At 46.7% G+C, this 24,741-nt stretch overlaps 1 protein-coding gene across 1 annotated transcript; it reads left to right on the forward strand.

The window, feature by feature from the left end:
• The first annotated feature begins 989 nt into the window (after window positions 1-989).
• On the forward strand, window positions 990-18,683 carry UBE2J2 (ubiquitin conjugating enzyme E2 J2). Its single transcript, XM_035119978.2, has 7 exons — window positions 990-1,156; window positions 6,506-6,636; window positions 7,648-7,688; window positions 8,437-8,539; window positions 10,304-10,442; window positions 10,599-10,679; window positions 15,040-18,683. Exons 2-7 carry the CDS (start codon window positions 6,506-6,508, stop codon window positions 15,325-15,327), a joined length of 783 nt encoding a protein of 260 aa, XP_034975869.1. The 5' UTR covers window positions 990-1,156; the 3' UTR covers window positions 15,328-18,683.
• Window positions 18,684-24,741: the final 6,058 nt, after the last annotated feature.

Consider the following 24,741-nt stretch of genomic DNA (forward strand, 5'->3'; position numbering starts at 1 on the left):
GGAACGAGAATGTGTTGCCAATCACCATAGACTTAATATCGTGTAGAGTGACAATACTTTTACATGCATATGTATCTTTGTGAACCGCCCTGTGATCTTCGGATGAAGGGTGGTATAAAAATAATGAAATGAAATGAAAATAGCAGGTTATGCTTCCTGATTATGCTGCAGATGACTTACTTTCGTTACTGCTCCCAGGATTATTTGGGGAAAGCCATTACTCTTTTTTTTTTTACTGTAAATCCTCGGATGAATTTAAAAAGCAAGCAAGCAAGCAAGTAATAAATAAATAAATAAATAAATAAGTGGCATAATAGTGCTTTAAATGTACGGATTGGCCTTGTTGGTACGATCAGATTATTGTGCTATGGTTGGTACGATCATATTAATTTTTTAAAAGAATCTATTGTTGTTTGTTATCCTTGTGAGCCTCTTTTCCCCTTTGCTTCTGTTGCTAGAAAAACCGCCATACAAATCTCAAATCAAACTGAGAGTCCTAAATTTAAAAAAAGGATCTTCTTCAGATACATGCACACGAAAGCTCATACCAATGACAAACTTAGTTGGTCTCTAAGGTGCTGCTGGAAGGAATTTTTTTATTTTGTTTCGACTACGTCAGACCAACACGGCTACCTACCTGTAACTTTAAAAAAAAAGTAAGGAGTCGTACATCACTCTATACTTTACTATCTCTATTGCCCATAGGCCTCCTTAATGTGCTGCAAACCTTCTTGGCGAAGCACTCCTGTACAATCTTGCGAGGGGTTACAATGGTGATGACATCGGTTCCGTTCTCCCCAGGAAGTGACGAAAAGAAAAACAAACACCTTTCTCTATGGTTCATTTAGCTTCCAAATCCCCCATCTCCGGCCGCGGCCCAGAGCGTCGCCTTCTGGAAGTGCTCCCTCTCATTTTCATCCTCCTCAGGAACCGGAAGTGGGTGGGGGGAAAACGGGAAGCCGGTCTTTATTCGGCGCCTGCCTTGGGCAGCCATCTTGGAGGGTCGCGGCGGTAGCAGCGGCGGCGGCGGGAAGAGCGTCTGAGGGACCCAGCGAGACGCCCAGGCTGAGAGGCCGACTCCGGCTCCAGCTCCTCTCCTTCCCCCATTCCCCCGCCCCGAGGCCACGCAGGGGGGCCCTGAGCCCAGCAGGGAGAGGTGAGTCAAGGGAAGGAGGAGTGGAGGGAGGAGGAAAGAAGGAGCCAGGCAGGCCGAGGAAGGAGGAGCGGGTTTGTGTCTATAGGTGGGGGGGGGGGAGAATGTTATTTTGTTATTATGGGGTGCAGCTTCTGGCCTGGGAAGCCGAATGGTCGTTTCCGACCAAAAGGGCCGCGTCCCTTCTAGGCCGGCGCCTGTGGGGAGCCTCCGAACCCCCTCTCCCTTTGGGGGTGGCTCTCCGCAGGAAGTGGAAAAGGCGCGTTGGAAACCACTGCCGCCTGCACTGGCTGGCAGCAGCTCTCCAGGGCTTCGTAGGGCCTTACCTGGAGACGTCGCCGGGGGTTGAACCTGGGGCTTTCGGAGCGCGGGGCCGGAGCTCGGCCCCTGAGATAAGGATACGGGAAGCTCTGTTTACACCGAGTCCGACCTTTGGCCCATGTAGCTCAGGCCTGCACTGACTGGCAGCAGTATACCGGTCAGCGGTCTGTGGGGAGCCCACGACCTTACTCTTCTACAGGGCTTGGGGACAAGGTGCGCTGCAGTTAAGTTTCTGTTTATATTACAGATTGTCGCCGGCGTTTGTCCTTCTCAGAGCAGGTGCATAAAAACCAATGGACACCAATGACCAGAGATTCATTGATTTTGACGCGTCTTAAGTAGAACTTAGTGGGTTGCTGTAACCCATTGGGCTATGTATATAACTTAGATTTACTTGGAGTAGGTCCATTTGGTTAACCAACCCATGTTTATCAAGCCTATTAATTTCAGTGAGTCTGCTCAGAGCAGGACCAACACTGAATACAACCTGTTGCATTTTTTGATACTGGGGTTGGACTTTTAAAATGTGCTAGCTAACTCTTAATCTTTGGTAATACTTTTCAAAACTTTTAGACACTTGTTTTGTATTGTTAGCTGTATGTTAAGCTTGCTGCTTTGTGAGGAGATTTGCTTAAAAAGTGGGTTAAAACCTAATAAACAAACAGGGCATGTTTGCAACAGCCCTCCCCTGTGGAAGGGGAGGCAATGGCTTCGGTCCAGTGTTAATCCTAGTTGGAGTTGACTCATTGAAAATAATGTACATGCCAAACTGAGGTCCATTGATTTTAATGGGCCTGGTCTTGGATACAACTCAGTATTTAGAGATCTTCTATCTCTGTACTGAGTTGTATCCAAGAGCATGCCCATTAAAATCAATGGACCTCAGTTTGACATGTACATTATTTTCAATGGGTCAACTCCAACTAGGATTAACACTGGACAGAAGCCATTGCTGCTAGAGCTCTTCTATCTCTTCTATTTAGAGATCGTCTATCTCTGTACAGGGACCCAGGTGGCGCTGTGAGTTAAACCACTGAGCCTAGGGCTTGCTGATCAGAAGGTCAGCGGTTCGAATCCCTGTGACGGGGTGAGCTCCCGTTGCTCGGTCCCAGCTCCTGCCAACCTAGCAGTTCGAGAAGCACGTCAAAATGCAAGTAGATAAATAGGAACCGCTACAGTGGGAAGGTAAACGCCGTTTCCGTGGGCTGCTCTGGTTCGCCAGAAGTGGCTTTGTCATGCTGGCCACATGACCTGGAAGCTATACGCCGGCTCCCTCGGCCAATAATGCGAGATGAGCGCGCAACCCCAGAGTCGCTCACGACTGGACCTAATGGTCAGGGGTCGCTTTACCTTTACCATCTCTGTACACAGATGTTCTGCTCCGTTCCTGTGTATCATGTCCAAGAACCTCAGAAGATACACCAAAAGTTCTGTCCAGCTCAGTTTTCTGTTTCCGGCAGTGTTCAGCTAGATGCCCCTGGATAGCCAATAAGCAAGGCATGAGAACAACATTTTCTTCATGTTGTTTACTCCTCAGGAACTGGTAATTGAGAGCTTCTGTAGACTGCTTCTGGTTCCTTGAGAGCCGTTGCTACTCAGAGTACTTACCCTAGGCCATTGTGCTATTTAGTTAAGGCAGCTTTCTGATTTAATGGAAGGGCCATGCATAGCTCAGTAGTAGAGCTCATGAGTTACATACAGAAAATCCCCTGTTCAGCTTCTAGAGCCTTCAAGTAGTGCTGGCAAAGGCCTTATCTGGAACCCCGAGGAGCTGCTGCCAGTGTAGACTGTACTGAGCTGGACAGATCAGTAAGGCAGCTTACTATGTTTTTGGAGGGTTCTGTAAAGCAGTCATGATTGGTAGCCATTGACAAATCTAGGTGATTTTGTCTAACGTTTAAAAAGCCATCAAAACTACTGTATCTCTCTACTCCTCCACTTCCATCAAAACTTTTGTATTACTTCTTCAGAGGATCTAATTTCCATCCAGTCCAGCATCCAGTTTCTCACAGTGGCCAACCAGATGCCTCTGAGAATCACCTCAGGCAGCTGTTCAGATGTATTCTTCTGCCTCTGATCCTGGAGGTGGCATATAGTAACCACAACTAGTTGCTGTTGAAAGCCTTATCCTCATGAATTTGTCTCATCCCCTTTTAAAGCAATCCAAGCCAAATCAGTTGAGAATTGGGCTAGGTGTACGTCATCCAGTTTTAAAGAGCTGGTAACTTGCGTCTCTGGTCGTGTAGTGAGATGTACCACTCTCTTGCAGCTACTTAGCCAATTTCCAGTGAGATCTCGCCAAAATCTTGCAATAGCATGCTGTAAATTGTCGTCAGTGCCAGCGTTGCTTCTGTGCCGGTGGCAGAGGTGGCATGGTGGTCGGTCTGGGGCCAGTGCAGCAGAGCAGGGTGGCACTTCCCATTTCACCTCAAGCGGTGAAATGGGACATGCAGCCCCTGAGGTTCACTGCCCCTGACCATGGAGGTTCTGGCCTTGGCTCTCAGGGATGATTGCTGGTGATTGGCACTACCGTTCCCAGCAAAGTTATTGGATCCTTTCATAATAACATCCTTGGTACATCAGACCAGTCTGTCTAGTCATCACGTTCCAGAGTGGCCATTCAAATGACTGAATCTCAAAAGTGGCAGCCTTGCTGTGTTGTTTGTCACTCTGCCACTTGGTCTCACTTCCTCTGCACCTGAAGTTTTTAATCCCAGCAAATCAGCTGCCCAACTCGATCAAACCAAAGGCCCATAAAGTCCAGCAGCCTGTACAGCCCACATGACTGGGATGCGCGCAAAGCAAGATACTAAGGCCCAAACCTTCTCTCACTCCTTGTCCCCCATGTGTGGTCTTCAGAGGTGCACTGCCATTGAACATGGGTTTTTTATTTAGCTGTCCTGCTAAATGTTTGGGATCTTTGCCACGGATGGGGGTTCAGAGATTGCCTTTGGACATTTTCTGGATGTGGGAGGGCAGCCATCAATTAGAATAGCTGGTTCTTAATCCATGTACACACCATACGTTAAAGCACGCCCCCTGGAAGAATCATTGGAACTGTAGTTTAAGGGCGATAGGAATTGCAGCTGTGTGATGGGTTAAACTACGATTCCCAAGTTTCTTTTTTGTGGGGATGGGGAGAAATGGCAGGTATGCAGCCTTATTAACAACAGTTAAGTTGTCTAGTAAGTGCTAGCCTATTTCTAATATATCCAACTAAATGCAGGGCATATAAATCCTAAACATATTAAATAATAACACCCAATTTAAACCATGACATCCATATTCATGTAGACAGCATTGGGGGGGGGGTGTATCTGTAAATCTGAAACTAAACTATTTGAAATAAAATCCCACCATATTGAGCAGAAGTGATCTTCCTGTCCCTTTGGGACCCATAATGTATGTGTGTGTTTTTCTGCTGTAACTAGGTTCCAGAGATTCTTATGCCATAAGGATATACTCAGATTTTTGAATGATTCCCACCATTGTGCTATAGAGACACTGCTGCCAGCATCCATGCCAGAATTTCCTTTTGGCAGCATCTTTTTATCATGCCTGTCTATGCGTTTAGTAAGGGAATAACTGAGGACAAATTTGAATGTGTGTTTTAATAATCTCCTGATAAATTTAATTCCAGAATAAAGCAGCTTTTGACTCTGATGTACAGAGACCTTTCTCTCTCCCCCCCCCCCCCAGCCCAACTCTGGTTGGTGACTTCTCACCAAGTTCAGAAAGCTTATTGTGCTCCCATTCACCCCTCTTTTTCTTAAAAAAAAGTCCTTGAACTTCTATGGGACAAGCCAGGCTGTTCCTTACCCCCCACCGCCCATTATGCTTCTTAACCTTCATCGTGCTGCTGGATCAAGCAGTCATAACCCTGAGAGTTTTCTTGGAATATTTTGTTTGAGCGTGGTGTGCTTAAAGGGAGCTTTTATCAGTTTGACCTTCGATAACCAATATTGCGCAAGAAAACGTTGAGCTGCTTCTCCCCACCCCACCCCTTCACTCCTTTCTCTGAGTCCAGAAGCTGCTCCCCTACCCAGAGTGTAAAGTTAAGGCAAATGATCTGAAAAAATGAGAAAACAACTCCTCAAGAAACCCTTCCTGGATTCGGAAAATCTAACTAACTGCCAATCTCCTCTTTTTGTGCAAAGTTCTTTAGTGGGTTTACATGGACCAGATTGAGGTGCTATTGCAGGAAAATGATTTTCTACGTCCATTTCAATTGGGGTTTAGGCCTGGTTTTGACACAGAAACTGCTCTAATCACCCTGTATGGTGACCTCTGTTGGGAGACAGACAGGGGAAATGTGTCCATGTTAATTCTTTGAGGGCCTTTGCAAAGGCTCTTGTAGGCAGCTGGGACTTGATAGTGAAGGCTGATGTTCTGCAGGTGTCGGAAAGGTGGGTAAAATTGAAGGACATCGGTCAAAGTTCTGATTAGCTTGGTACTGCCCTTCCGCTTTTTGCTCCCCTGCAGTTGCTGGGTTCCGGACCATTAGATTGGCAGCTGTTGCTCCTGGTTTGGCAGTGGGTAATAGAAGCATTGCATATGGTAGAAAGTCTTCTTGCTGGCGCTGTTGATCTTCTTGCCATTGGCTGCTGTCTGCCCTGGCAACACAAACAACTTGGGTGTGTGTATGTTTGGTGAGGCAGGAACTGTGTTGTCCTTCCTGGTCTCGACATTGTCACCAGCTCTACTCCTGGGTCTGAACTAGGGGTGGGGATAGGAAAGAGACTTAAAAAAAAAAATCAAGATGGCCAGAACCACCACTGACTAAGGCTGTGTGCAGTTTAAGAACTGCAGCTTGAAGAACTTGCGCTTGAGCATTGCTGTTTCCTCCTCCCTTCCCCCTTTTCCTCATGTGCTGTGTCTTTTTAGATTGTGAGCCCTGAGAGCAGGGAAACTGTCTTTAGTAATGATTTTTGTAAGCTGCTCTGAAAGCCTCTTTGGCTGAAAGGGAAGTTAAAAATGCTGAAAAAAAATAAATGTGTGTATTTCCCCTTCCCCCACCCTCTTTGTCGGCAGATGAGCAGCAATAGTAATAAGCGAGCACCCACGACAGCCACCCAGAGACTCAAACAGGACTACCTGCGAATTAAAAAAGACCCAGTGCCTTATATATGTGCTGAACCTCTACCTTCAAATATCCTTGAATGGTAAGAAACTGGAGCCAACTGGGCAGGGGTCACAGCCTTTTGGTTTGTCATCAACATTGGCCCTACACGGAGTAGACCCATTGAAATGGATGGACACAGGGTAGACTCTGCATAGGATTTCATTGGATACGACCCTCTTCTTTATTTATGTTGAAAGCGTGCTTGATGGAATCCTCCAACAAACACAGAAGCCTGTTGACCCTTAAGGGGACATTCCACGTATATCTACAGGCAATGACCGTCTTGCACAGGGATTGCATTCCTGACCCCCGCACATAGCAGTGGAGCGCATGCAAGCCTGCTCCACCCCCTTTTCTGGCCATCTCTGGGGTAGGCCCAGTGCACACATGCGTGGTTGTATTTCAGTTGGACGCACCTAAAACAGTTGTCAGGTGGACACACCTAAAACAGTTGTTGCCTGCACTCAGAACTTACTTACTGCTTTTATATCTCACCTTTCCTCCAAATTGCTAAGCATGGCACAACTGGTGTCCCCATTAATCCCTACAACAACCCTGTAAGGTAGGTTAGGCTATGAGGCAGTCACTGGCCGAAGGTCAGAGACACTCTGGCTGAGTGGGGGGTTTGAAGCCTGGTCTCCCAGGCCTCTACCTAGCACTCTTAACCACTAAACCACACTGGTGTGTGTGTGTGTGTGTGTGTGTGTGTGTGTGTAAATGCACATAACATGATGAGAGGTGTCACAGGAAGAAAATTAATCGCAAGCCTAGGATCTGTTCTCTTTATCAAATGAATCATTGCCAACATTGCTCTGTGATGCCCCAAATTTAACTGAAATCACATCCACTTGTAAGTGTTTTTAGACACAGGATGATTCTTCTACCCCACATCATGAAACTATACAGCGTTCCTGCAGGGCTGCCTATGGCGAACCTGCTTTTTGAAGTGGGGATATAATGTGTAACTTATTTCTCTCCCTTTCTCTCTCCCCCTTCCCTATCCCCCTTCCCTTGGAAACTGTGCAATAAAAGTTCTTCCTTTTTCCCTTAGGCACTATGTTGTACGGGGACCCGAGTTGACGCCTTACGAAGGTAAATCGCAGCTACCATTTGAAACGCCAGATAAAAACAAAGCTAGACTATGACGCAAACAAGCCTTCCTCAAAATGCTCTAACAACACCAACAATATGTGCTTTAGATCTGTGTCGTTGCTGGTGGTACTTGGTGACTTCCCCCTTCTATATCTCAACCATTTATCTATATCCCTTCACACACACAGAGAGACACACCTCTAAGGCTCCCAGAGTGGCTTACAAATATCACTAAGACATTCCCTGTCCTCTGACCCGCAGTCCTAAAAAAACACGACACGAAAGGACAAGAGAGGGGTAAAGCAAACATGGGCCCTCGTCCTTAGTTCTTACAGTGAGCTAACTTGGCTGGAATGGAAAGATTTGGAGAGGAAGAGGCCAAAGGTGCTTGTCTTTTCATCAGAGCTGGTAGAGAGCCCCTGCAGTCCGATCTCTCCCTTTTCCTACAGGCGTTTCTTACTACTGTGCCTAGATAAGTTGTTTAGAGGCTACCACAGCCCATAAAGCTGAATCTCTCTTTTTGGTGGCCTCAGTCCTGCTTCGTATTTGACGCAACCAGTTTGATTGCCGTTGACAGCCATTTGTAGTTTTTTGTGGGGGTGGGGTGGGGTGGTAGCAGTGGTTTTGAATAGGATGTGTGTGTTTGAATTGCCGTCGGGTGTTCAGTGTATCTGCCAGGCTGATTTTGAGCAAACCTTCGCTGCTAATTGAATAAGGGTGGTTTTTTATTTCCTTCCCGGCACTTTAGGTGGCTATTATCACGGGAAACTAATCTTCCCCAGAGAATTTCCTTTCAAACCTCCTAGTATTTATATGATAACACCGAATGGAAGATTTAAATGCAATACAAGGTAAGTAGTCTCCTTTAATGTCTGCCTGTCCCTACTGTTACAGTCAAAGACTTCAAAGCCGAACCGTGTCTTCTAGAAAGCTGGATTCTAAAATCCAATGCTGGGTAAGGGATGGGAGGGTACTAAGTCAGCCCTCAATACTGTTCTCCCCCACCTCACCTCACTCTGATATGTTGGATCTAAGCCGGTCCACAGATATCTATGCCAAGGGGTCCGCCCCCCTTTTGTCCCATCAGGAAACTAGCTTTTGCAGAGGCAATCTCTAGGCCTATCTGTATCCAGACATTGTCTGTTCTGGCTGACCAATCTCCTCTAGTCTAGGCGATTCTCAGCTTTGTTAACCTGGGATTCATTTATGTGGCAAATGATCCCTCCTGCGTAGAAAGCACAGGCTCTGCTATTAAACAAGACACAAGGAATATTTTTCAGCCCAGGGACCTGAGTATTGTTAATTTAATTTAATTTCCTTCCTCCCGCTCTTAAGTTCCCAGAGTGTGGGTTGCAAACAATTTAAAATATGACTTTAAGAACAGTTTTAAGCAAATCACAACCATCTCAGGTGTCAGATGCCAGGCTGAAGCTTTGCATCTTCAAGAATTATATGCAATCTAAATGGAGCTTCAGCGCCATCTTCAAGGGCAGCCCCACATAGAGCACATTGTAGTAATCCAGGGTTTTTTTTGGGGGGGGGGTTATAGCTTTCCCTTCTAGGCAACCTCTGGGTGTGAGTGTACATTCGCCAGTGATGGGCAGGCCAGAGGCAAGAGTAGATTGAAATAGATAAGATGGTGATGGGACCACATGTGAGTTCTCTTTTCTAGCCACGTTTTAAGCTGTCTGTTTCATTGCAAGTAGGCAAAGTAACCTTTATCAAATCCTTCTAAAACCTACTGGGCACGGCCAGCTTCCAGACTCTCTCAAGCCCGTTTTAAGACTGTTCACCTTCTAGAAAGCTCATGCTGTATAAAGAGCTTGGAAATTTGCTCAACCCCGTGGTAAGATTTTTGGCTTAATATACAGCAGAGGCCAGCAAACTTGTTTCTTTGGAGGGATAAACAAAGAGTTTATAAAGAACTCGTCAGCGCTAGCTGACGTTATCGATGCTCAAGGACACCATCATAAACAGGGAAAAGGAAAGAGAGAGAGAGGCAAGAGAATGGATAGAATTTTCTCTCATGTGTAGGGAGGTCTTTGCAAAATCTGAAATAAGTGTACCGGTAAGTAGATATTTTGTTAATATCCTAATCCAACCTTTTGTTAAAGAACCACATGTCACTTGCCAGAATATAATGCGCAGAAAGTGAGAGGGACCTTGAAAATACTTTTTGGAGGATCTGCTGTATTTGAAAGAGGCAGAAATAGGCAGTGAATTTGATAACGCTGCCCTGGGGTGCTAATGACAGAGCTATAGTTTCACACTTGCTTCCTAATCAGGACTGTTCTTATTTTCTCAGATACCTATATTGAGGTTGTTGTCTCATATACCAATATACATATCTTGTGCCATACATTTAAACGGTGTCCTGCCCCCAAGAATCCTGAGAACTGTAGTTTACGCTTGATAGAACTACAATTCCCAGCTACTTTAACAACCTACAGTTCACATGATTCTTTGGTTGTGGTGATGCAAAACATTCTTTCTTTCTCTTGTTTAAATGAGTGGGGTTTTTGTGGTGGTGGTGGTGAGGTGGTTTGGTAAAAATGTAGTCCAGATGCTCTTGGGTGGAGTTTTATCTAATTTTGTACTGACCTTTTCCCTTGCAGGTTATGTCTTTCGATTACCGACTTCCACCCAGACACATGGAACCCAGCGTGGTCGGTCTCGACCATCTTAACAGGCCTTCTTAGTTTTATGGTTGAAAAAGGTCCCACTCTGGGCAGTATAGAAACGTCAGAGTTCACAGTAAGTAATCTCCCAGGGCAGGATCTGCTTGCTGCTTATGTAAAAATAAATAAGTGAATGCTGCAGAGGTCCTCGAAGGTGCATTTGTTTCATTTGCAAAAATGCCGGCTCCAAACTGATGCCTGCCCTTTCTTTTTGTTCCCTGTCTTTCAACAGAAAAGGCAGCTTGCATCACAGAGTTTAGCATTTAACGTCAAAGACAAAGTCTTCTGTGAATTATTCCCTGACGTGGTGGAGGTAAGCTTGAACATTTGGAAACGGGCATTAGCAAAATGGGATCAGTGTGCATGGTGCAATCGTCACAGTTGGCTGTAGGTTACCTCTAGTATCACAGGAACACAGGAAGTTGCCTTATACCAAGTCAGACCATTGGTCCATCCAGCTCAGTATTGTCTGTACTGTACTGGGATTTTAGGCTGGAGTCTATCCCCGCCCCCCCAGGCCTGCCTGGAAATGACTGACCTGTTGTCCAAGGTGGCATTCAGTGTCAGACAAGCTAAATTGACCAATGGATCTAAACCAGTATAAGACGGCCTTTCTGGGCGACCTTGATGGCATTGATTTTATTGCAGCTAAAGGCAGGGAGGGTACCTAGGAAGCTCAGTACCTTGGTCCTGTTGGAATATTGGGGTGTAAATCACCAATATTCTTACTACTGCCACTGGCTTCGGTAAAGAAGACAGCAAACAATCGTAGGTGCTAATCTACGTTTATTCAGAGAGTGTGTGTTCAGCCATCACTCTCCAGTTCAGAAGAAAGTGAAAGTAGAAAGAGAACAAAGAACATCACATGACAGGAGATCAGGTTACAGCTTGAGCTCCTGTGTGGGAAAGTTACAGCAATCACATAAAGTAAACATTCATCCACATGCAGCATCTGTGCCATGCAGAGGATTTATGCTAACATCTCCCCTGAATCCTGAAATGGAAAAAGATGCAAATGTGAGAGCATCATTAAGAGAAGTGAACAGACAGTTGTCATAAACAAAATAGGACTTTCCTGCTGTGGAACTCTCTGAGACTGGATTGACCAGCTTTGGCTTCCAGGGGACCAGAGCAGTTGCTCTGTTGACAGAAACAGTGTTGCGTTTGACAACCTGTTGTTGGGGCTTAGCCTGTGTGACTGCTGCCTGTTTTGGAGTTCTAAGCACAGCTAAATTTGCAATTGCTGTGTTGGCAAACTCCTGAGAATACCTCTTGGGTCCTCTTCTAATCCTCTCAGACCTGCGTGAGAGGTGCAAATCCTGTTTACTGAGATTCTCCCCTTCAGGACTTTTGGGAGAACTCATACCAATGGTAAACAGTGGATCTAGTGCTTCAAGCACTTTCTCATCATCTGATGATGGTCTGTTAAAAACAGCATGAGTTCCTTTGTGTATGACTGTCTCCCCTGTGTCAGAGCTACTCGGGGTAGAGCCTTCAGCAAAGGAGTCATTATCACTACCACTTGTGTCAGTGTAGGAAGCATCAAAATCATTGGCACCTATGGGAAATTCATCAAGAACATATGTTTCTTGTGGCGTAGGAGTGTGTTCTACCTCTTGAGTAAGAATCACCTCATTGGAAGAAAGCAACATAACTCTGTATTGACCTTCCTCAAAACCCAACAGAATGCCTTGGACTGGCTTGCCCTCAAGCGAAGCCACCCACATTTTGGTTCCAAAAACCTTAGTGTTGCTCACATCAGGCTTATGTTGGAACAGAATCTCATAAGGAGAACGCTTCTGTCCTTTAGGAACCTGTCTGAGCCACTGGTAAAGGAAAAATGAGATGCTTTCAGCCCACAGTTGTTCAGACAATCCTGAACTCAGCAGTTGCGCCTGCATGCCTGCTTCTAACTTAGTGTTAACCTTAACACATAAGCTTTTGTCCCAAGCTGCCTGGGTTTTGGCAAACTTGTGGTGAATGCCTTTGTCATCAAAAAAAGCTTGAAACTCCTGTGAAGTAAAAAGAGGAATGTCATTGGTTAACAAACATTCAATTTTACAACCATGTTTCAGTTCAACCTTAGCATGAAATTCAGAAAATTTCACAATAGCCTGCTGAGGCTTTTGCAGAGGATAAAACCACGTATACTTAGAGAAGTGGTCAGTTATCAGAAGATAAAATTTTGCCTTGCCAAGGGACTCTGGCATAGGACCAAAAACACCAGCAGAAACGATCTGGAAACAACGTGTTAGGCCTTTCTTGGGTGGTTGCTTCTGTGTCTGCTTAGGCTCCTCTGGACCTGTTAAACAATCATCAACAACGTTAAAGCATGCATCACTTTTATCATAAGATAATCTGAAAAGGTTATCTTTGTCTCTGTGTCCCTTTAAAAGAACTTCTCCATTTTTAGAAATCACACAGGTGCCCCTGTGAAAACACAGCTCAAACCCCTTCTCATCAATTTGAGAAACACTGAAAAGGTTTTGCTTCAGCTCTGGAACAAGATACACATTACTGATACTCAAATTTAGAGATTTCAGAAAAATAGTTCCTTTTCCAATGGATTTCAAAGAATTGCCATCTGCCTGTGACACGATGGAGTCCAGCTTCTCGAAAGTCTGGAACAGTCTCTTGTCGTTCACCAGATGGTGCGAAGATCCCGAATCTATGATCAGATAAGACCCGTCGTCGTCTTGGTCATCAAGCTGAGTGAGCATTACAAGCATTTTGCGTGCTGTAGGGCCCTTGCTGCTGCCGCCGCTGCTGCTGCTGCCGCTACCGCCGCTGCCTCGCCCCTTAGGCCCAGAAGCCTGTTGTTGACTTCCTGAGTCCTTCTGGGGTCGTCTGCATGTCTTGGCTGTGTGCCCAGGAATATTGCATAACTGGCATCTGACCACAGTTTTAAGGGCTTGTGCAGTCTCTGCAGATACACCAGGTGAGGGTGAGTAGCGCTCCCCGTTGGCCTCCGCCTGTGCGCGGGTCCTGTCCTCCTCATTAAGCAATGAAGCATAAATTCCTGCTGCAGTCATTTGCTGAGGGTCTTGAGCCCCCAGCTGGGCTGCAATAGCATTATAGGACTTGGGAAGGCTATTTAGCACTGTAAAGCAATAAATGTCGTCATCCAAATTGACGTTTCTGTCAGCTAGCTCCTGGCGTAGTTGACACATCTGATGCAAATGGGCTCTCAGGTCTCCTCCCTCCTTCAGACGCAAATTAATTAATCTCTGAAAGAATAATGTTGTTGATCCGGCGCGCAACCTCAGGTGCTCGTCCCGAAGATGAGTCCAAACATCATAAGCATTATCTAAGTTCCGAATATGAACCAGCTGTGATGGGTCCAAATGCAGAACTATTGTTGCCCTTGCCTGTGCGTTGCGATTCAACCACCTGTGGCCTGGCAAAACGGGCGGTGCGTTCTGAATCAACTCAATAAGTCCTTGCCGGATAAGAACACATTCCATTTTAACACTCCACGTTGCATAATTTGAGTCATTTAACAAAGGACACAAACTCTTGGGTGTTTGATCTGAATCCCCGGCTTTAGCCATCTTGCATCTGTAAGCGTGCTGCTAGCTTCTGACTTCAAAGTACTAAGAAGCTGCAAATTAGGCTTTCGGCAGGCATCTGCAATTAAGCTGCCGCTTTAGAGGTTTTATTGCCGCTATAAATCAGTCCCGGTTACTCACTGCTCCGGTGATAAGGAACGCAGACTATCCGTGCACTTCCTCCCCTGGAACGCAGGAACCGGTGACTCCCAAGCAGGCGAAATTCCTCAGGATCAGCTGCTGCAGATTGAGGCCTCCTTGCCAGTTTACGCTTTTCAGAGGTCCGTGGATCGCAACCAGAGCTCAACCATCCTCTGCTACCACTGTTGGAATATTGGGGTGTAAATCACCAATATTCTTACTACTGCCACTGGCTTCGGTAAAGAAGACAGCAAACAATCGTAGGTGCTAATCTACGTTTATTCAGAGAGTGTGTGTTCAGCCATCACTCTCCAGTTCAGAAGAAAGTGAAAGTAGAAAGAGAACAAAGAACATCACATGACAGGAGATCAGGTTACAGCTTGAGCTCCTGTGTGGGAAAGTTACAGCAATCACATAAAGTAAACATTCATCCACATGCAGCATCTGTGCCATGCAGAGGATTTATGCTAACAGGTCCATCTAGCTTGGTATAGTCTACACTGACTGGCGCCTTGTACGCCTCCTTCCGGCAACTCGGGACCACAACACCTCAAGGACCACCTCTTTCCATATGAACCTGCCTGGACCCTGAGATCATCTTCTTAGGCCCTTCTCCCTGTGCCGCCTCCTCGAGAGAACGGGCCTTCTCTGCAATGGCTCCCCATCTGTGGAATGCTGTCCCCAGGGACGTTCGCCTGGTGCCTTCATTATACACCTTTAGCTGCCAGGCAAAAACATTCCTTTTTAACCAGGCCTTTGGTTGATCTGATTTACATCCTATGCCCTTTTAAAATGTTTGGGGGGGGGGCGGGCAGGAGGACTATTGGGTTGTTTTTGTTTTTATTTATTTTGTGGTTTTATATCTTGATTTTATTCTGAGACCCCCGAGTATAGGGCAGTATATAAATTCAATTTACAACAACAGCACCAGTGCAGACGTTGCCCCTCGCTGATCTCCCTTCCCTGTTTTTTATCCTGTCCCAGGAAATCAAGCAGAAACAAAAGGCGCGAGAAGATCTCCACAGCCGGCCCCTGACCCTCCCGCTCCCGGACGTCGTCCCCGACGGGGAAGCCCACCACGTCCAGAACGGGCTGCCCCTCCTCAACGGTCACATCCCATTGGCCGCTGCCAACAACCACCCCGGCCTACAGCAGGCCAATCGGAACCATGGACTCCTGGGCGGAGCTTTGGCGAACTTGTTTGTTATAGTCGGCTTTGCGGCCTTCGCCTACACGGTGAAGTACGTCCTGAGGAGCATAGCGCAGGAGTGAAGGCGCTGTTTTTCCTCCCTCCAACCCACCCACCTACACCCCTCCCGGTTCCAAGACCAAAATTAGTGGTAGCGGCAGGAAAACAAAACAAAAGCGTATGGGACTCCCTAGGTATCTTATTCCCGACTCTGGGGTAAATACCGCGATGTACAGGTAAAAACAAAAGTTTGGCTCATGGGTTTAGTTTTGGGGATGGGGGAAGGGGGAAAGAACAACCCACCTTTAAAAATTTGTAGAAAATGCAATTTGGGGCAGAGGAGGAGAAGAAATGAGTCGCGTCTCGGGGCAGGTGAGGTAGGATTCCTGCTTTTAAAAATAGACTAGCTAGCCAAGAGGAAAAACGGTTTCTGCCTACCTCTCCCTCTCTCCCCGCAAAATGGCATTGTTGTGTTGTTTTTACTTACCTCAGAATCAGTTCTTGAATTCTTCAGCTCTTTTTCAGTATTCACTTGGGTTTGCACATTTTGGAGACACCAGGGGGTTCCCCATGTCATGCCAGGGTGGGAGGGGGAAGGCTGCATAACCCCCTGAATCTGCCAATTGACCCCTGCATTCTCTCCTTCCGCCTTTTGGTCTCTTTTGATGCATTCGACTGCCAGTCACACCTTGGAACTTCCTGTTGTGTGAAGCGGTTTGTAGAGGAAAAACACAGGGGGTGGAGGAGGGTAGAGGAATAGTTGAGCTGCCTCCCCCTCTCTCCCAAATGCCATCGCTTCACGTGCTGGTGCTCAGCTGTCAAGCGCGTCGGTCTGCTCTTAGGCCAAGACGTTCATCATTTTTTAAAAAAGGGACACACTTGACGAAGCATCTTGTGTCCTGCATCTGGGGTGAGAGATGTTTTCTTCACAAAGAGCTATTTTTCTTTTTAAAAGTAAAGATTACGATAGCGAAGTGGGGGGGGGAGGGCAAGGCACTGCTTGCGCTGCCGTCCCCATGAGAGCCTTGTTGTGCCAAGAGAGGTAGCTGGTTTGCTTTGTACGAGTGGATCTTTGCCTCCTGCCATCCCACACAATCATGGCTAGTCCAGGCCCCTCATGGTAGCAGGATGTGCATTTGAAGTGCACGTACATTTTTTTTTTTGGTCTTAACTTGTCACAATAATGCAAGGTTTCTTTCTATTATTTACTCCTGGCTTTCACAAACTCTCACTATTGCCAGTCACAGCTGGAAAAGATTGTCGATTGAGCAGTCTGAACAGTCCGTCTCCAGGTGGCGTTTGCTGTGCTTTTTTTTCTTTTTAAATGGAGGCTTTTATAGTTAGTGTTTTTTCTTAATTGTTACTTTTTAAATAAAAAAAATCCTCCCTGAAACAGCTGTGTTTAACAAGTGCAGTTTAAGTCTGTGATCATGTTAGGGTTGTTTTGGGGTTTCTTTTTCTTCTCCCCTCGCAATTGGCCACCAGGTGTAGCTGTTCAGTTAGAATTTATCTCTCTAAAATGCAGAGCCTGTAGATTTCGGAAGACTTTCTGTCGATGTTGAGCATGTTGGGAGCAAAGCCCCCTCAAGGTGCGTCATGGAGATTTGCCTCCCGCGTTGGCCCTACTCGGAGTCAACCCAGTGGAAATGAATGGGCACAACTGACTTTTGCTCCATTCATTTCAGTGGGTCTACTCAGAGTAGGACTCCATCAGGCGACAAGTGGGTTTCCTGAAGGGACCGGTTTTTGCTGTGCTTTGGGTTGAGGAACATTTGTGACTCACTTGCCCTGTAAACGCAGATAGAGGGGTGCTCCTCTATTCAGATTTTTGGAACTTGGTCTCGCTTGAACCCCAAATCTTCACCCTCCTAAGCGGGCAAAGGGAACTGTAAATCAGAGTAGTGCTCAAATGAGCTTGTGGAGGAGGGTGGGCATGCTTCAGCCACTGGGTCAGGAGATGACCCTCTCTTGGCTTCAAATCTCACAGAGGCCTCTAGGCTTTGCCAGGGACGCTGTTTCTTAACCAACTTGGAAGAATCTTCTCGTGGTTTGGACTTTTTCAGGCTCCAAGTTGAGATGGCGTTGGCTTTTGGTGGGTGTTCTCCCATGAAGGGGTGTTGAGGATACCCTGCATGTAGAAAAACCTAGCATGGGATGGATGTCAACCTGGCAGAGGGTTTCTCTTGGTGTGTCCGAGAGAGAGAATTCAGATGTGTGCATCTTCCACCCGTAATATGACAGCTAGGAGCAGCACAGTTCCAGATTTTGTAGGTGGTTGTGAAGCTACTTGCTAGTTGTATTTTACCACTGCCCGTGATTGGCTCCCAAGGCCTTGGCAAATGTGGTCGGAGCCCTGGTGTTGGCAGCTGCCGGCCCGATCACCTTGGGGAGCCGAAGGTTAGAGCGACCAAAGTTGCTGGAAGACGTTGCTGGGCCCTCCTCTGTGACAGACATGTGGGAGGCCTGTGGCCCTCCAGATGTTGCTGAACTAACACCCCATGCTGGGTTGGGACTGATGGGAGTTGTAGTTCAGCAATACCTGGAGGTTCCCCTAGCTCTGCCGCTGCAGAATCTCTTCCCATGTCAAAGAAAAAGAGCATGTCATATAATAGCTGAGGTGTGGCTTATGGCTTGGTTTGAGAGGCCCCCACTCAAATCTTTCCCAAATCCTTTTGCCTCAGCCCAGAGGCGAATGCTAGTGCCTTTTCTAAATCGGCCGTGGCTCACTTTATAAAGTCACAGGCTTCTCGATTTCCAACTTAACAAAGGAATATTGGTGAGGTTGAAAGGCTCTTAAACTTCTAAAACCCACTTCGTTCCTTTTTTTAAAAAACCTTTGCCACAGGCTCAAAATAAAGGGGGGCTTCCTGAGTATTAAGAATGTGATATTTCCCCTTTCCCTCCCCTTTCTAAAAAAAACACACTCTAGGCTGCTGCTTTTATTCCCCTTTTTGTAGGTTTTTTTTATATATATAAAAAAACACCCACCCACCAAATAATTTGATTCCTGGTTCTGCTGGATGATTTAAAATAGTTGCAGAGGGTGGGGTAGCAAAAGCGGAGAGCATTAAACCCATGAGCCATGTAGCTTAGATAATCAGTAAATATGTGCTTTGATCAATTTCTCTGCAAATAGGTATGGAATAGTTGAAGCTAACTGGATAGATCCATATCTTTGGAAAGGATATCTTGTAGTGGGGATGGGAGGGGGGGCGGTGCAGATGACGTGCGGTAAGGAATGACTTAATATCTGTATTTATAAAAACACTTTGGAGATTTTGTGTTTATTTTCCTTCTCTCCCCCCCCCCCTCCCCTTTTCTTCCTTCCTTTTTTTGATTGAATTTTATTTATAATCGTTCTTCAAGTCGGGCTCCTGTACATGCTTTTCATCGGCTCTCTCAGCACGAGAAGATCTTAAATGTATCTGTTTCTACAAAGGCTTCTGTCTTCTCTGTTAGGAACTGAGTGGTGTGCTTTTTATCTTTCTTTCTTTTTAAAGAAAGCCCCGGGGGCTGAGGATCAAATCTGGTCTCACTTGCATGCAAGGCTGGTTGTCTGCAACAGAGCAAAGCTCACCCTTCTCCAGAGCTCTCCCCTGGGCTGAAGCTCCTTCCCTTTTCTCCATATATACTCTGTATTCCAGCAGCAAGTTCTGCCCTAAGACAAAACAGCAGCAGGTTAACAGCAGCTGAATTCCAAGGCTTTTACAGAGTGTCAAAATTCAAGCAGATGTGCATAGCTAAACTAAACAGCTCCTGTTGCGTTGTGACCATGAGCTGTGAAGGGTCTGAAGCCCTGATGGGTAGGGGCGGCTCAGCATCCTTATTTTTTACCTTACAACGAATCCTCTCCACTCATGTTTAGCTGAAGCTTGCAACGACAAGATCTGGAAACTTGAGCTTTTTTGGGGGGGGGGGGAGGAACCAGCCACAAGCTCACTTTTGTAGTAGTAGTTTGTCTGATTTTTAGATTGCACATGGTTTTTCGTAGGGCAGCGCAGGTAGAGCACTTCAGAACGTCAAAACAACCTACCCTGAAGATTTATAGCCAGGCTTTCAAATGGATCTTGTGAGGCACCCCGGCAAATCAAAACAGGGAAAGTAAAATAACAGGCAAATTAAGTCATCGGCAGAAGAGTGTCCCTGTTGGAAAGCAGGACAATTATCTCCCATTAAAAGCCTGAGCAAACAAAATGGCTTTCCCCCCAGGTGCCCGAGAGGAAACATCGGTTGCTAGGAGAGCAAATTTGGAGGAAGCCTTCCAGAGGTAAGCTTGTGATTACATGAGCTCTGCATTTACCAAAAGGCCTTAGCTCACTGGTAGGGCATCTGCTTTGCATGCAGAAGACCCAGGGTTCAGCCTCCAGGTACAGCTGGGAATGTCCCCTGCCCGAAGCCCCGGAGAGCTGCTGCCAGTCAGTATAGGCCATACTGATGGAGCAGTGGTCTGTTCCAAGTTTAAGGCTGCTTTCTGCTTTTCGAATGCCCACGAGTTTTGTCACTTGATAGTGGGGGAGTTTTGATTCAGTTCAGTTTCAAGGCTGAATCCTTTCCAAAAAACCACCAGTGAACCAGAACACAGCCGTCCTTTGAACTGAAGATTGGAAGAGCGAGTCACTGAAACGGAGAGATTCTCCCTCCCAAGTCCTGCAGCCTTTAACAACAGCCCTCTAAAGTTAGGTCATCGTTCGCACACTTGCATTGAAGAGAGGGGTGCTGAGGTCGGGAGACGGCTTTTCGGACAAGGCCATTTAGCTAAGCACAATTGGAACCTGTTTGCTTCTTGCTCTGTTAACTGCTAGGCCATACTGCCTCTGTTGTTGTCATAAAGCTGAAATCTGGACAGAGTTCCACATTGCGTGCGGGGAATCGGAAGCACTGCCCTCTTCGTACCCCTCCTTGCGACTCTGTCCCAGATTCCATGAATTCATGCGGTCGATACAAATTTAGAAAGGTCTCGCATACTTCCACGGTACAGTGATGTGGTGCAAACCCTGGGTTTCTGTCCTCTTCTCACCCCTTCCATGGCGTGCATACGTCTTAACGTTAGGAATGCAAAAACTTCCCTCCTGGATCCGATCGAGAGGCCTCCCTGGCCCAGCATCCTCCTCCCAGCAACATCCAACCTGATGGGACTTTGGGAAAGCTCTCAGGCAATGAGATTCCCTTCTGAGCCTGTGGGATTTAAAGAACATAAGAACGTGCTGGATAAGGCCAGCGGCTCATGCAATCCAGCATCCTGTTCTCACAGTGGCTGATCAGATGCCCGTGGGCAAACCCGCAAGCAGGACCTGAGCACAAGGGTACTCTCCTCTCTTGCAGTTTCCGGAAAGAGATACAGTGCTACCTCGAATTACGAATGACTTGACAACCGAATTTTTCGACTTGCGAATGGGGGTAATGGCCGCGCGCTTACAAATGTCTCAACATCCAAAAGGAAACCGCGGCGGTTTTAGATAGGGATTTTTTGACTTACGAATTTTTAGATAGGGTTGCTTCGACTTACGAATTTTTCCGTTTCCAATGCATTCCTATGGGAAATCGCGTTTCCATTGGCGTTTTTCGACTCACGGATTTTTTGACCTACGAAGGTGCCTTCGGAACAGATTAAATTCGTAAGTCGAGGCACCACTGTATACTGAATCTCAACCATCATGGCTGCTAACCATGGATAGAAATAGTTATATATATCGTATTGGCCCAAATATAAGCCGCACATTTAAAATTCGAGGGGGGGGGGAGGGAAGGACAATACCCGAATATAAGCCGCTCCCTTAAAATTCCACAGGTGCTCACACCCGTTCTGTTTTACCGTATGCCTGTTTCAGCAGCGATATCGCAAAAGCCAGTTATTGTAAGGTCACTTATATAAGTGAGACTTATATTCAGGCCAATACGGTAATATGTATGCTCTTAACAGGCTCGTTCTCTGAGCATAGAGCCTTACACAGCCAAAATGGCATCACCCATGTGGAGGGGGAGGGTGTCAGCAGGCTTGGGATACCCCCTAAGGTTGGTTGAAGTACACAAAAAAGTATGGTGATGGGGTTGTGGGGGTAGAACCAAATCTAGAACCACCTAATAATAGAGCTGAGCATGCTCAGTGGCCACAGAATGCTGAGCAGGGAGGGGTGGGAAGGAAAATGGTGGGGGGAATGGAATGGAATGGCCTTGAAGAGGGCATGGCTGGCGGGAGTATTCCATGCCACCACATTCTGCTCCCTCTTGCCATTCCTATCCAGGAAGAATGTTGAGATTTCGTGTTTGTGGGTTTTGAGGCATCGACGTCAAAGGGACAGGATTCTTTAGCATGTGTGTATTTTGTGAAGCTGAAACTCTTACGGCCCACATGTTCCATGCCAGATGGTAAGCCTCTCATTTGAAACCGTTCCCGTTCCCGTTTTTGTTTTAAATCGAGGAAATATCTTCTCAACCAATGGCAACTGCAGAGTCCCTCTGCGCCTGGAATCCGCCCGACAGTTGGACCGCAGCACTTGGGCCCTGTTCCGGGTGGAGTAAATATTTATTTAGGCAAGGTTTCCAGAGTTGGGGTGGCGAGAGGATGAAACGAAGGGCGCAGAGTTCGGAGCCTGGCTCTCGATCTTTTAATCCTGGACCGCAGATGTCTTGGATAAGAGCCTAGAACCTTTTCCACAGAAGTCTGAAAAGGGGATGGAGCTCAGAGGTTGCAGCAGGTGTGGGAATCCTTTGGTGCTCTGGATGTTGCTGCTGCTGCTGATTCCTCACCCTTTTGTAATGTGAAAACACAATATTAAAAACAGTTTTTTTTTTAAAAAACGTGCAGTCACGCCGATAGTGCAGAGAACCTCTGGCGTTCCAGACGTCTCTAAACTACCACTCCCATCAGCCCCAGCAAGCATAGCCAATGGCCGGACAGGTGATGGGAGTTGCAGTCTGGTGACACCTGGAGTCTCATCCTGACGTCTAGACTACTGGGCTTCATGGAACTAAGGGTCTGACACTTCCTGTGTCTTAAGGGAAGGGCCCATAGTGGTAGAGCCCCTGCTTTGCGTGCAGAAGGTCCCAAGTTCAAATCTCTGGATAGGGCTGCGAATGTCCCCTGCCCAAAAGCCAGCAACAGCCTTCCGTTGCTATTCTTTCTCCCCTGCACCTGAGATTTACAGGTAGACTGCCCCTGTACAAGGAGTGTCCCCAATTATCATGGAGTAGTATGAGTTGAAAGGGTCCCTGAGGATCATCTAATCCAGTGATGGCGAAACTTGGGCCTCCAGCTGTTTTGGGACCACAATTCCCATCATCCCTAGCTAACAGAACCAGTGGTCAGGGATGATGGGAATTGCAGTCCCAAAAACAGCTGGACGGCCACTTGTGGCCATCACTGATCTAATCCAACCCCCTGCAATGTAAGAATATGCAGCTGTCCCATAAAGGGAATGAACCTACACAAGAGTTTGGTGGCCATCTTGCTTTAGTTGAGATTCCTGCATTGCAGGGGGTTGGACTAGATGACCCTTGGGGTCACTTACAACTCTATGATTCTGTGACCTTGGCATTAGGAGCACCACTCTCTTAACCAGAACAGATGTGCTGCCTTTCAGGATCAAACCTCAGGGCTGCATCCAATCCTATTCCTACTTGGGAGAAGGCCCATTGAAAACAATGGACATAACTAACCTAGGCCCATTAACTTAATGGGTCTACTCTGAGTAGGACTTATCTGGACAAGACCCAAGGCCCATGAAGTCCAGAGATCTGTTGACTAGGCTGTACTGTTATTTTCAATAGATCTACCGTTAATTTCAGTAGATCTTAGTTGGATGATCCCCACTGTAAATAATTTGAGAGCTGGGAACTTCCTGACCTACTGTAAATCACCCAGCAGATTCTGCTCAGCCTTCTGTGCAACCCTTATATAGCAGGACTTTTCATGATCATTTTTGGATGGAGCCTCCTTGCTCAGGAGCAGTTTACCTCTTGATACCAGAATGTGGGGTTGGGGCGGGCAAACAGGTAGGCCATCCCCTTCACATCATACCGTACTAGTGAGCTTCTTACACATCTGGCTGGATACAGTGTATTTCTTCTCAATGAGCATGTGTGTGTGTGTGTTTTCTCTTTTTAATCCACGAGGTGGCGCTGCGATACTACCCAAGTTTAAATGAGCGTGGTGGAGCCCTCAATCCATTTACCTATACCTTGCATCCGTTTTCTAGAGATTCTCAATTCAGAAGTGTTCTCCATTTCTCTTGTCTCACCTGGCCAGCGGAGAAAGTACCAGGTGGTGGAGGAGAAATAATAATGATGATAATGCTTCTTGCATGCACTGTTTGATTTTGTCCCACTAGTCCCAGGCCCTTTGGGGGGAGGCATAACTCGGTGGCAGAATACTTGCTCCAGGTTCATGGCATCCGCAAGTGAGAAGAATCAGGTGATGGGAAAGACCTCTGCTGGAGCCACTGGAGAGTTGCTGCCTGTCAGAGTAGGCCAGGGGTAGATCAGGGGTCTACTATCCCCAGTGTTGAAATCTGTAGGCTTCTGAATACCAGTTGCTGGAAGACACAGGAGGGGAGAGGGCTCTTGTGCTTGGCTCCTGCTTTTCAGGTTCCCAGAGGCATGTGGCTGGCCACTGTGAGAACAGGATGCTGGGCCCAGTTCTTTCAGCTTATCTGAAAGCAGTTTCACATGTCAATAGATCCCTTGTGTCTAAAATAACTTCAAAACGGGAAGGAGCTATAGATCAGTTTTCCCCAAACTTGGATCTCCAGTTGGACTACAACTCCCATCATCCATAGCTGGGAAGACCAGTGGTCAGGGATGATGGGAGTTGTAATCCAACAACAGCTGGAGACACAAGTTTGGGAAGCCCTGCATTGATTCTTCCTCCTCTCCCTCTCCCTCCGAGTTTCATGTTACTGCTTAGCCACTGCAGTGCTTTGGAAAAAAATGTTGGCATCCGTCTGTCTCCAGAGACAATGGAGTGCGCATCCAGGGGTGAAGTCAAACCAATGCAAAAGTGATGTTCCCCAGGCGCAAGTCTGGGCAGGGTGTATGGACAGTTGGATCACAACTACCTACAAAATAAATCCTGCTCATGGCACTCATCCTTGCATTGCTTTTAAGGTCTTGATTGAAAAGTACAGTGCTTGCCTCTTTCTTTGAAAGGGGGTCCCTTTAGCAAATTCTCCTCCTGCAAGCCGGCATTTCAGAAAATGAAACACAGCCGAGGCGATTCTCAGCTTGTTGCATTCTTCAGCAGTAAAGAGCTGCATTCCTATGAATGGATGCAGCTAACTTATTCCCCGTTCCTTTTAATGGGTGCTCTCTGAATCAAATTTTATTGGATACAACCCAAAGACAATGTTGTGTTGACCTTCTAAAACTGTAGAAGAATGTGGCCCTCCATGCCTGTTTATATGGCCCTCAAAACACTTCCCCCAAGCCACAGCCCTGCTTCCCATCCCCTTTGAGTGCTTTTGTCTGGTTGGAAACATTTCCTTGGACTGATCGTGCCTCTT

The sequence above is a fragment of the Zootoca vivipara genome, chromosome 6 (genome assembly GCF_963506605.1).
Source record: "Zootoca vivipara chromosome 6, rZooViv1.1, whole genome shotgun sequence".
In the NCBI taxonomy this organism is placed as follows: domain Eukaryota; kingdom Metazoa; phylum Chordata; class Lepidosauria; order Squamata; family Lacertidae; genus Zootoca; species Zootoca vivipara.